The sequence below is a fragment of the Schistocerca serialis genome, chromosome 7 (assembly GCF_023864345.2).
Source record: "Schistocerca serialis cubense isolate TAMUIC-IGC-003099 chromosome 7, iqSchSeri2.2, whole genome shotgun sequence".
NCBI lineage: Eukaryota > Metazoa > Arthropoda > Insecta > Orthoptera > Acrididae > Schistocerca > Schistocerca serialis.
In genome coordinates this window covers 375,587,404-375,601,046 of record NC_064644.1, presented here as the reverse complement: position 1 = coordinate 375,601,046, position 13,643 = coordinate 375,587,404, and the positions used below count along the sequence as shown (strand labels likewise).

Here is a 13,643-nt window from a genome sequence, read left to right as displayed (position 1 = left end):
CTTAAACGTAACTAACCTAAGGACATCACAAACATCCATACCCGAGGTAGGATTCGAACCTGCGACCATAGCAGCCACGTGGTTCCGGACTGAAGTGCCTAGAACCGCTCGACCACAGCGGCCGGACGTTTTTCACGTTATCGTAAGGAGTCAATATGTCCTTTAGAATGTTGTCATCAACCTCCGACGAGAGGTTGAACACACTAACATTGGTACAGTCGACTTCACCATCGACGGGAGGTTGAACACACTACCACTAGTACAGTCAATTTCACCATCTACGAGTGACACCATACTAGCGGAATTATAGCGATGCTTGCACGGGACTTGAGAACCATGTCGCAAGAGCAATCTTTCAACGTGAAGGGGATCCGTAAACTTAACGTAAAACACGTACTTGTCTGCGTCAAAATAAGCGGTGTGGACCTGATCAGAGTTCACATGAATCCTATCAACAAGCCAGTCGTGGATTTCTAGAAAGTAAGTTCCTAAGGGGCGAAACTGCTGAGGTCATCGGTCGGATTTCTAGAGGCCCAGGCTGCACGTGTTACTTTGATTCACCGAAATTGAAGCTCATAGTGTCTTTTCGTTGAATACAAGTGGAACCATGGTAGTCATAGCAGAGCAGCCGACGCCGCTGCATGTAAACGAACACTGACAGTAAGACGGAGCGGAGGCGCTACGACTCACTCGGCAGACAGAACAACACTAACGAGGTAAACTCCACACAAGCGACGCTGCGGCAAGTGAAATAAACAAGAACCTTCCCGCTCGGCGCTTGAAGCAGAACTACTACTCTGGCAGCCCCGAGAAAATCGAAAAAGAAGTTTTCGTCCAACGGGAACCATATATATTGTTAGCTCACAGATACGCTTTTCCTGTGCTCTGGTAGTTCCGGCGTTACTTTTAATTAACGTTTACACTCGTTCTGCTGGGTGACAGCATATAGTACCAGCTAACTCGGAATGTTGGTTGATACTCTGTCGATATAGGTCTCAGTGTCTGACATCTGGAGTTTTGGGTGTTACCTAATATGTTACAGTTTTCCTTCTTCCAGTACCAGAATTTAACTGGAAGTCTCAGCCTATGTAATTGTTAGATTGAATTTGTAGTCAGGGAGGAATCAGCATCGGAAAAGCCATCTTTTACTTTCCTCTGAAAGTTAGTTGGTAGGTATCTTTCTTGATCTAACAACGCCCATCTTATACTTTGTGTATGCTGGGAATTTCAAAACAAAGGCAAAAGTTCCCTAGGGATTCATTATACTTCTAGCAAGCTAGAAGCAGAAGGCTGTCCTTGACATTTGTGAAACAATTCTGCTTGGAAGTTTGTGAAATCGCAGATGCCACAGCCTCACTTCCTACGCCCTCTACTTTCTTTAATGCATACCAGTGATTCAGCCCTGAATATGAGAGACGACTACATTTGTGTTTTCTTCTCGCACTTGACACAAGTTTCATTCTCAAAGATGTGAAAGGTCACAGGTAGTGTCAATAATTTATCACGTGCTGTAACAATCTGGAGTGACTACATTTTTCCTTACATGCAACAGCACTCACTGAAGACAGTTTCAGTCACGATAGTCTAGAAACAGTGAAACGTTGTCATACAGGGTGGTCCATTGATAGGGACCGGGCCAAATATCTCACCAAGCGAAAAAAGTGGTCCAACTAAAACATTCATATTTCTTTACGTACTACAAAAAATGGTTCAAATAGCTCTGAGCACTATGGGACTTAACTTTTGAGGTCATCAGTCCCCTAGAACTGAGAACTACTTAAGCGTAACTAACCTAAGGACATCATACACATCCATGCCCGAGGCAGGATGCGAACCTACGACCGTAACGGTCGCGAGGTTCCAGACTGTAGCGCCTAGAACCGCTCGGCCACCCCGGCCGGCCGAATATGTAATAAAAACTGGGTGTTGCTATTTAAAAAAATCGTAGTTGATATCCGTTTGACCTATGGCAGCGCTATCTAGCGGGCCAACCATAGCGCAATCTGGTTTCCCCCTTCAAGCTAGACAAGATTCGTTCTTTGTAGTCTTTTCGTTTCATGTTTATTTCGTGAGATATTTGGTCCGCTGACGATCAATTGAGCACCCTGTATACTAGAGGATGTAAGCGAAACTGAAAATTTTAATTTCCTTTAGTTTCTAAATTTCAAGTTATATTAAGAGCTTTTGAATTATCCTTGATCAGCTGAAACATTATGGCCCCAGGCCACTGCGAGGCTGGATGTCGCTTGGTGGCGTTGCGGGAACGTGACGCGGTGAGGGAAGTATATAAGTTGGTCGAAGACGGATGGTAAAATCATTCTAGTGACCACACGGGCCGCAGATGGAGGAATCTACTGTCATAAGCGACTTTGACAAAGGTGATATTATTATTCCCCAGAGCGTGTGAACGAGTATCTCTAAAATGTAACTTGTTGGATGTTCACATGCTGCTGTAGTGAGCATCTACGAAGGTAGTAGAACGACGACTGGGCGATAAGTGGTTGGACGTCCACAACGCTTCACAGAACGGGGGATTGGGAGGCTTGCCCGCTCTGTGAAGCAGAATAGGTGGCGATTTGTCACATCTCTGCCTAAAGAGCATAATTCTGGTGCACGCATAAGTGTTTCGGAGCGTACCATTGATCGTACATTGTTGAACATGGGTCTGAGTAGCAGACGATCCCCACATTTCCATATGTTGGCCCAACGACGTGATCAAGTAAGATAACAGTGGCCACGAGATCGTCGAGATTGGGCCGTGGATCAGTGGAAACGTGTCGCCTTGTCGCGTGGATCACGTTTGTGCTACTTCAGGCCAATCGTTGTCTCCACAAACGCCGTCATCTACGCGAACGGCAGGTCGATATGAGCACGTCGCCAAGGATGGGAGCAGTATTATGCCGTTGGAGACGTTCTGCTGCGCTCGCGTGGGAGTATGGTAGTGATCCAAGACCCGTTCACAGCTGTGGACCACCTGTTCACGCTTGATGTCTTCTCCGCCGGCGATATCATCTTCCAGCAGGATTTCATTTACTTATTTTTTATTTTGCGTATGGCAATACAGCGACAATATTTTATATAAGTCCAACAAGATGTACACGAAATGTATAAAACAAAACAATGTGTAAATATTACATGTGTAAAAAACAAGCAATAGCACAAAAGGATAAAGTACAAACACTCAAGACAAAATAACTACACGTTAAAAGCTTGGCAAGCCTGACTGGAAACTAATTCATATACTTAAAGCTCAATATCTAGATTGCACAGCCAATCCAAAGCAGAGGGTTTCACATATATAACCTCAGAGACAGGTCCGGCGTATCTTCTTAAGGGGCATTCCTCAATAATATGGCGGACGTTCTGTTCTGGTGCTCCACAGTGACAGGCTGGTGAGTCGCATAGACCCCACTTGTACTTATATGCATTGGATCTTGCATGGCCCGTTCTGATACGGTTTAATTTAATCCAGGTACATCTCCTCAGGTCAAAGCCCAGTAATTCCAGAGTAGGATCTTAGATACCTTGTTTACTAATTCCAGAATCATTCCAAAAGTGCCGCCATTGCTCCTTGATGTCAGGTTGATATTCTTGTGTATTAACCCATATAGGCTTCCGTGACTTCAAGCGGGTCGATGGTATTTCGTTCAAAACATCATAGATTGGCAGATTCTGTGGGTAATCTGAGTCATGAATTTTTGACCACTCTCTTGCTGCTACTTCTTGCTTTCTCAATTGTGGAGGTGGGATATTGCTTGCCGGCCGAAGTGGCCGTGCGGTTCTAGGCGCTGCAGTCTGGAACCGCGAGACCGCCACGGTCGCAGGTTCGAATCCTGCCTCGGGCATGGATGTGTATGATGTCCTTAGGTTGGTTAGGTTTAAGTAGTTCTAAGTGCTAGGGGACGAATGACCTCAGAAGTTGAGTCCCATAGTGCTCAGAGCCACTTTTTTGGGATATTGCTTAGAGTATGCAGCCAAGGGACTGGGCTGGATTTAATAGTACCCGTTATTATCCTCATAAACTCATTCAACTGGACGTCGATTTTCTTAGTATGTGTGCTCGAATGCCAGACAGCAGAGCAATATTCCCAACAGGATATACCAGGGCTATTGCGGCAGTACGTAAGGTGGATGCTTAAGCCCCCCAAGTCGAGCCAGCCAATTTTCTCAGGATGCTGTTGCGACTCTTTAGCTTTTGGCTTACGTTTTCTAGATGTTTTTTGTAAGTCAGGGAGCGGTCTAGTGTTATTCCAAGGTATCTGGGGTTGATGTTGTGTTTCACTCTTTGTTCACAGAAGTTCACATTCAGTTCCTGGTGGGCCATTTTATTGTTCAAGTCGAAAGCACACACCTCAGTCTTGGTTGGATTAGGGCAGAGTCGCCATTTTTTATAATAGGAATTCAAGGAGTCCAGATCTTCTGTGAGTACGTTCGCTCCTTCCCCAAGTGTTTTAGTTTGTACAATTAGTGCCAAATCATCGGCGTAGCAAAATTTCCTGCTGACTGTATTTGGCAAGTCGCTAATATACAAATTAAAAAGGGTTGGAGCCAACAGAGATCCTTGAGGAAGGCCATTTTTTATTTTATACGATCTGCTGGTGTTGTGTCCGATGCTCACTTTGAAAGACCTGTTCGTCAGCAGGTTGTTCATTAAGGTTGCCAGTTTTAAACTAGGTATGTGTCTCTTGAACTTAAGCATAAGACCCTGGAGCCACACAGTGTCGTATGCCGACGACAGATCAACAAAAGCTGCACTTGACTTCATCCTGTTCTGGAATACGCTTTCTATATATCATGCTAGTGCTAAAACTTGTTCGCAACAGCTGCGCTTGTTTCTGAAACCTGCCTGATATGGAGGGGTTATTCCATCAACGATGTCCTATTAAGTAATTATCCAGCAGGATAATTGTCCATATATCAATGCCAGAACAGTGCTACAGTGGTTTGAGGAGCGTGAAAGTGTACTCACGTTGAAGTTTTTGCTACGAAATTAGCTTGATGTGAATCCAATAGAGCCTTTTAGGTCGCTATCAAGCACCATTACCGCGTACACAAATCAGCTTCCCGCTGTTTAAGAAAATTACATGACTTGTGCGTGGACATCTGGTGAGACATACGTCGACAAACCTACTAACAAACTGTCGAGTCCATCACACTCAGTATCGGTGAAGTATTGCGCTCCGAAGATGGACCAGTAAGTTATTAATCTGGTGCTCATGTCGTCTTGGCTCGTTGGTGTACGTATAGTGATAGATGTGATGTGCTTCTCTAAGGCATGAATCTAAAATATGTAGTAAGTGTAGTGCTTACGGAGTTTTTTTGATCTACCGTATAAAACTTTAATGCAACGATGTAAACGTTTTGGTAACGATACAAATAAATGCATAAGAGTACAATATTGTTTTCAGATATCAGAGCACTTGAAAGTGTCAAGTCAATCGATATTATTTTAGGTAGCATTTCAACTGCTGTACACTGTGATCTAGTTAGCTTACCCTTTTTATAAAATTACTGTACAGTGTATAATACAAGTTAGTTTCTGACCTATCTTATGTAACTAATCCGTAAGTGTTGTTCTCATATATTGTACAGGTAGCGTCGGAATTACTTTTGAAATGGATGGACTTGAACCGCTGACTAATTCGACAGAGGATGCAGAGGCTGCTGAAAGGGCACGACAGTTTCAGGTGGGTGCTGTAGCTCTGCTGTCACCCAGTTGGAGCTCCTATAACATTTCAGTGTATTACTCGTTGCTTGGAGAGTGCAACTGATCTTAATCTCGTGACATGTAAGGCCTATGTATGGGACACGAATGACTGAGGAAAACTAATCTGTCACTGTGTTCTGCAGGTGGGTATCTTCGCACACCCTATCTACAGTCAGGATGGGGATTACCCTGCTTTGGTGCGACAGCTAGTGGACGCCAACAGTGAGGCTGAGGGACGGCCCCGATCAAGGTTACCAACTTTCACACAGGAAGAGATTGAGTACATTAGGGGTGAGTATGTAAATGTATTGGCAGACCATTACGATGAGGGCATAACGTAATCCAATACGGTCCAGACGTGACTGTACCATGATCTGTTCTTCTCACATATTCATCAATCAGCGATCTTTGTTCTTACGATATTTTGTGAGTAGATCATGTCAGCAGCCGGAAATAAACGGCGATTGATGTTGAACTCTGTCTCACAAGAATTTCCCGGCATTCAGCGATAAGTTATGTTGCTTATGCATTGAGCAGAACCAGAGATCTAGCGAAGTCACACACCCGGAACGAATGTAAACAGATCAGTTACATTATTTTGATTCACAGTGTAATGGTTTACTTTAAGAAAACGTTCCTGATTAAACTTGAAGCGTTAAGTAAGTTCTAACAGACAATCCCTTAAAATATCCGTCTGTTATGACATGCAATATGACTACCACAAGGACGACATAGTTTTTGGAGGCTCTACTGGTTGTAATGGCCATACGACGTTTCCAACATTATCATTCTTCTCGAAATATTGAGCATATCCAAATCAAAAATTTTCTCTAAATTCCTTCACTGTGCTAAATAACATTATTTGCAGTCAACTTTGTTGTGGACAGTCATTTTTAGCACATATATCCAGCATTTTTGCGGGGACTGGACTTTTGCAGCCTCTTTTCCCCTGAAGAAGGTGTAACTATGAAACTTCCCCTTTGAACAATTATACACGACTGTCCTTAAACTGACACACAATATTTTGTTAGCGCAACGCAATCTGACTTTCAAAATTTCCTACAAAAGAATGGCCCTGACTAACATTAAACTATACCTTTCACAAATCACTTACCTCACAAAAATCTTCGCTGCTCAAGCTACTGCAATACAGCGAGCGCCACTACTGCCAGCTAAATAAAAGATTCAAACTATGGAAGGCACTAACTACTGATAGGGATAGTTAGCAAATGAAAGATATTAATAGAGAACAAACAATGTATTTACCTTGATATCATCATATATAAATATAGCAGTTCATGACAAATTTCAAAACTCCGCCATCTCTCTCCCCACATCCACCACTGCTGGCGGCTCACCTCCAACTGCGCAACGCTACGCGCTGTTCACATCCAGCTGCCGCTGCCCAATACTACAATGGCAGTATTACAACAATGCAAAGCAGCCACAGACTGCACACAGCACAGCCAGTGATTTTCATACAGAGGTGGCGTTACCAATAAAAAACCTAAACAGCCTACTTACATAGAGAAAACATAAACAGCCTACTTACATAGCCCCCATGCTCCCCACAAAAATTTTACAAATTTTTTTTTGGGCAGTGGCCAATAATGATTTGATAAAATTTTTCATAATTACAATAACAAAGAAATCAAATGCACACACTTATTGATACAATGTTGGTCAAAAGCTAAAATTTTCTCACAGTCCATAAAGACAGTCCTGATCATTCATTATAATAGTAATTACACTTTCTCATTAGTAAAAGAAATTGCACATAGAAGTAGTGGATTTCCATACAGTCTTGAAGAAGTAGTGTTGTCCTTCCAACGGAAAGACAATGCTGACTCTTGACATGCTGACAGGTAATGGGCCACAATGGAGCAAACCCACTGCAGAGTGAGTCGAAGTTTTGATGAATATTGGTAGGTAGGTTATCACAGAGCAGACCCACCGTAGTCCTGGTAGAGATTACGATATTGGTGGGCCACCAGAGGTGCAGACCCACTGCAGTCCTTGTAGAAATAATGGTATTGATGGATCATCAAAGATGTAGACCCACTGTAGTCCTTGAAGAGATAATGGTACTGGTGGGCCACCAGAGGTGCAGACCCACTGCAGTCCTTGTAGAAATAATGGTATTGGTGAGTCATCAAAGGTGTAGACTCACTGTAGTCCTTGTAGAGACGGCCAGCAGCCATCCGTTGCGACTGTGCATGTGCACAATCACCATCGAAGATTCTTGCGGAGAATATAGCAAGTCCATAAACCACCACTTGTGCACTCAGAAAGTTTTTCTTTTAATTGTCCTTAGAACCAGCAATGCTGTTATCCAGTCCCTTGCTGAATTAGTAACACACGTGCAAACACTAACAGTCCCAACTTCTCACATACTGTCCATATACTACGACCAACAGAAACGTGTGCAGTGAAATGTAACTAACAAGTTAATAATATCATGAACTGGTGACAATTACAATTTTATAACATAAGAATACAATAAAGGTACAAAATACATCATTAAAAACATAACAATATAGATAACATTTGTAGTACAGGCTTTACAAAGGAATAGAAATAGACATATACGTCAGTGTTACAGGAATTATGACATGAGTACATACATAGAAGATCAGAATAATTATTGAAACATCAACTTCACACATGAGCATTTAAACAGAATGAATAATGTCTAACATCTTTACAAAGTAAATAACATATTATTAATGCCAATTATATTCGAGGATAACAGTATTCCTCATCATAGTGAATGTAGCTTAGTATTAGAAGAGAAAAAAGTTCTATGAAACTACACAGAGACAGGAAGAAAACAAATACACAAGGGTACACACAAACATAGTGGGATAACACCAATAGGAAAGGACAGGGTTCGTTTTCAGTGTAACATTTGGTACTGCAGTCCAACCCAAAACTTCATATATCTTTCCTCTTATTTCATCCTTTGTTTCCACCAAAAAAATTCTATCTAAGCATGCTTTCTGTATTCTATTCATATTTCTTTCAATATAATTATTTCTCAGTGTACAATACTCATTTTGGCCCAAATCTTTTTCATATTGTCCATAGTCAGTTTCTTATATAGTCTACCCCCTCTTAAGCTAACTTAAATCTACTGATCTCAGATGCTAAACTAAGGGACGAGGCAATGCAGCAGCACATAAAACAATTAATATAAACAGCAATTACCAAAAAAATGGAAAATTGCAAAGTAAGCAGCAGCAAATCTAAATTAACAGAAAAATGCAAAATTACAACTAATATAAGGCACTGTGCAGGAAACAAGAAAAACTAGCTTAGAAGAGTAACACAAAGTCAAATTCAGTAACACTATGCCTGGCAAACAGCAGCAGCAAATGCTATGACGTATACCTAAGCATAACAAAGCTCAAGCATAAAAAATATTTCAGGAAAAACAACAATAAGGGAAATGTATATTCACATCTTAATGTCTATGTAATTAAAGTGGTGCACCACAACAACTGATTGTAAAAAGAAATATTACCATGTACTTGAAAAGAAAATTATGTGTTACTGTTACTAGTTCCTTCTTAGTGTTCTTTCCTTTCCAAGTGCTCCTTTTTTAAAGAATGTGGATCATAAAATAATTATTTAATAGATCTGTTGACAGAAAGTGTTCACATTAGCAAATGCATTTCATTTTATAAAAGCAATGCTGCAACACAGCTGGAAACCAGATATCAAATGAAATAAGCAATTACGCAAACCAAAGCATAAAAACATCATTCAATAGCTATGTGGCATTTCGTAAGTCAGTAGCTCTCAATTCTCATAGAAAGACACTTGTCATTATCAGGTTTGCAGATGTAAGAATATTTCCAAGGATAATGGCCTCCCCTTTTTTTTTGTTCTACCTGTGCCGCTGAAAAGGGCTCGCAATAATGGCTTTTTCTCCAGGCGTCTGACACAGCTGGGTGCCCGCGACGCATTACGTGCAGGTGGTCACTTAACTATCGTACGGAAATATTTACGACAGCAGTTTCTGCTACCGTTGCAGTCTCTTATAAAAATATTTCACGGGTCAAGAATTAGCGTTGCAAATCTGTAGAAAGAAAATCCTATAAATATAAGTGTCCAAAAAAAATATTGGTCAGCATTGTGATACAGTCACACATTTCATAACTCTTAAAGTACGATTCTTGGTTTCCAACATCCTGTTTCACAAGTCAAGAGTCCTTAAACATTACTCATTATTCCTTACCTCATTATACATATACATATTCGTCGACACTTCTTCAATATTTCATCATGAGAAATACGTAGCATAATAAACATTCCTCAACAACATAATACACATCGTCGTTGTAATAATAACATCATAACACTTCAGTCAAATCTCAAAATCGTCGTAGCTTCCTCCAATAATTAAAAAAAATTCTCTGCTCATGTCAAAAGTGTCATCTGCCTCAAAAGTACTTTAAAAATCATGAATCCATACCAAATACATCATTCAAAGCTCTCATAGTATCACAATGGTTCCAAAAAATGTGAGCATTTCTCAAAGTACAGACAAAATACAATTTCGTAAGTGTGAAGTTATCCAACTGTGTAATTGCGTAAACATGTGTCACAGATGTAGTAAAAAAAGTTTCTTTCTCTGTTAAATGATCAGATAGCTGTGTAATTTGAGTGTTAGAAAAATATGGTACCAATGTGTAAAGTTGTATAAGCAAATACCATATTAGCTAGGGCTCCTTGTGCTTGCCAAACACATGGTACATAAAGTAAGCATGTACCCCTCTGAGGATTAATGTAATTATACCCTCAGGTGTTACAGATTACAGCAATGCAATGAAATGTATCACGGAAAACTTTCTTTGTAATTCAAAAATCTTTAAAAATAAATGTTTTAAGTACAAAATTAATCACTCAAATACGTGTACTGTAGCGCTAAATGTGCGTCTTATTGCAACATAATCTGTGTGGAAGTGTCGTAGTTATCGTCCTCCGAAAGCTAAGTTCTGCATAAGTCAATGTACTTACCTCATAATACACAAAAGTGAAATGCTTTGCGTATAGATATCGTAGTTATTACGCTTATTGTTGTAATGAAGAAAGTACTGTACAGTAACGTATTGTTATGCCACGAAAAAGGCTGTCTCATTGTTGCTATACAACAAAAGTTACTACTAAAACATGTTTTTCTTCCTAGAAGAATTCAGAAAACTGTGCAGATATAAAACAGATACACTGCAAAAGCAACATTGTGAATTGTCACTCATTAGTAGCGTCGTGATAACATCGTGTAGCTGTCACATAAACTAACCACTGTGTCCTCTGGTATCTCACAGAAAGTACTTTAAACCCAGAATGTATTTTCAAGTAAACCAAAAATTGCATTAAAATCTCATTAGCAGTACCAGTATGTGTACTAAGTACGTAAGCCTGATAGTCGTTACGTAATCGTGCAACTAACAAGCAAGAATGTACAATTAACAACACTGTGTCGTCTGTTCATTATAACAATGCATTCGTAATTTCTGTTTAAATAAGTTCTCTTGGTTCTTGACTGGATATTTCACTTCAAACATTGTTACATGTTAACAGATTCTAAATCTGACAAAGCATACTAGAAATGTGAAGTGAAAAGTTTGATGGCAAAGACAAAGTTAAAAAGCAGATTATCTCTCAGTAAGCGGTTTTACATGTGAAGTGTGGTGCAATCCTTTACTCTTCCTAGTACGCAGACTTTCAACTTCAAAGCAATTATCATGTTGTTTACATCGGTAAAGAATGCTAAATCTTTTCTCAAGGCTAGCGTCTTTGTTATTTTTCCCTGAGCCAGCGGGCGCACGCGGCTGCCTGCTGTGCGAGTCATTATCTGTCTCTTTGTTGGCGCGCGCCGTTATTCGGGTTCGGAGACCTAACTTCTACAAATTCGCCTTGCCGAGAGGGCCCTGCTCTGTTTGAATCCCGCCAGTTCTGATGCAATTGACGTCTGTCGTTACGATCACATCGTCTGTCGTCATATCGGTAGTTCCTGTAGTTCCTTTCTTGTCGGTTAAGTGGTGGAGAATTTCTCCCTGAATCGTAACTGCGCGTTGGACCGTTGCGTCTAAAGTTATTCTGTCTCCCTTGATAATAATTATTTTGGTTCCCAAATTGTCTGTTTCTCTGATTGTCTCTGTGATAGTCACTACCGCGGAGAGGTGATCGTTCCCTGTAATTATTACTACTCTGCCAACGGTTGTAATACGGGTGGTGTCTGTTTCGGTCACGATTTGTGTTGTGAGAATAGCCTTGTCGCGTCCAGTTATTATTTCTTTCATCGCGGAATTGCGACTGATGTGATCTGTAATTGTTGTGCTCCTGTGTTCCGCGATTGTCAGTGTCACTTTCCAGTTGTTGTAACAGTCCCTGAAAAGCTTCAATGTCGTCTTTGCAACGTCCTGCCAAAATAATATGTCGTAAATGTTCAGGTAATTTGATTAAGCAAATGCGGATGAGTACTGAGGGGCTGTATGGGTTTGACAGGTACTGATTCTTGTGCAACATGTCTTCAAAATATTTCACAAGACTGGAGAATTCAGATTGTTCGAAATGTTTCATCATTATGATGCCATGTTTTACGCGGTCTTGTGTGGCTTGAGACCAATATGCTGAGAGGAAGGCATGGTAAAATTCTCCTTCACTGTGGCAATCGTGAATTACCGATCGCATTCTTACAGCTGGTTCATTCTCTAAGTAGCCACACATAAATTCTAATCTGTGCTCCAATGACCAGTTGGGAGGAAAACAATGAGAGAATTGATGGAGCCATGCTTGTGGATGAATGTCGTTGCCAGAATTCTTAAACGTTTTGAATTTACGTGTAGTAATGAACAGCTTATAGTCACAATCATCGTGTCGGCGAGTAGCATCTCGGTCATAGTTACGTCGTGTCGGCGGTTCCATCTCAAAATTCGGTGTACCTTGCCAATTTCTTTCATAATTACCGAAATGCCCTGTGTTATTATTTTGTGGCTTTTGCGTATTTCTAAGTTCCTCTTCCCGTGTTGGAGCGCGAGTGTCTTCTGAAATACGTAATTCTTGTATTACCTGTGTCAGCTGATCTTGTACTTCCCGGATTTCTCTTTGGTGTTGCGTATCAATTTGATTCAGATTTTGTTTCAGTTTCCTAATTTGTTCGCTCTGTTCTGTGTCATTAAAGACTACCGGTTTTGCGTCATTCAGATTATCATCTACCTTCGTAGATAAATTATTTAGCTGATCCGAAAGTTCAACTACTTTCTCTGATAATGAACACATTTCCTCAGTGTGTTTTTCTGAACCAAGTTTCAGAGTGTCCATTTGTGTTGAAATCGAATCTACTGTGTCCTTTAAGTTATCCTGAGTTTTTGCAAGTTGCGTAACCGAATCGGTAGATGCAACTGAGTCAAATTTAGCTTGCAAGGTGTCGTGATTTTCATGAACAATGGTTTGCAGTTCTTTTATGGCTGCTTCGTGATTCTGTAATACATTTTCATGCCGCGAAAAAATAGGTTGAAAATGCTCACAAATTTGTGTTTTTACGTCATTACAGACTTTTTGACATTTCGATTCAATGTTATGTAACTCAGTAGTTAAATCTTCACGTGTTTGTTCAAGCGTGGTGTGAAGATTTTGTTCCATTGCGTCTAACTGTTGCTGTGTTTGTCTCTGATGTTGTTCCATTGTGTCTAACTTTTTAAGATTTTGTTCCACTGTGTCTAACTTTCGAAGATTTTGTTCCATTGTGTCTAACTTTTGAAGCTTTTGCTGTGTTTGTCCCATTTGCTGTATTAATTGTAATAACAATGCACTGGTGTCTGGAACATGTTCCTCAGTGCTTTTCGGCAGTGAATTTGCACCGGCAACATTCACATTTTGACAAGCAGAAAATGTGTCTTGACTTATTTGAGAAAACGGTGAGGAACCA

At 40.6% G+C, this 13,643-nt stretch overlaps 1 protein-coding gene across 1 annotated transcript in view; it reads left to right on the top strand.

Moving 5' to 3' along the window:
- Positions 1–13,643, top strand: part of LOC126413100 (myrosinase 1-like) — a 67,511-nt gene that overhangs the window by 21,746 nt on the left and 32,122 nt on the right. Inside the window, exons 5-6 of the mRNA XM_050082995.1 lie at positions 5,593–5,687; positions 5,851–5,998. Coding sequence (XP_049938952.1) covers positions 5,593–5,687; positions 5,851–5,998 — 243 coding nt within the window. The remainder of the gene's footprint in view (positions 1–5,592; positions 5,688–5,850; positions 5,999–13,643) is intronic.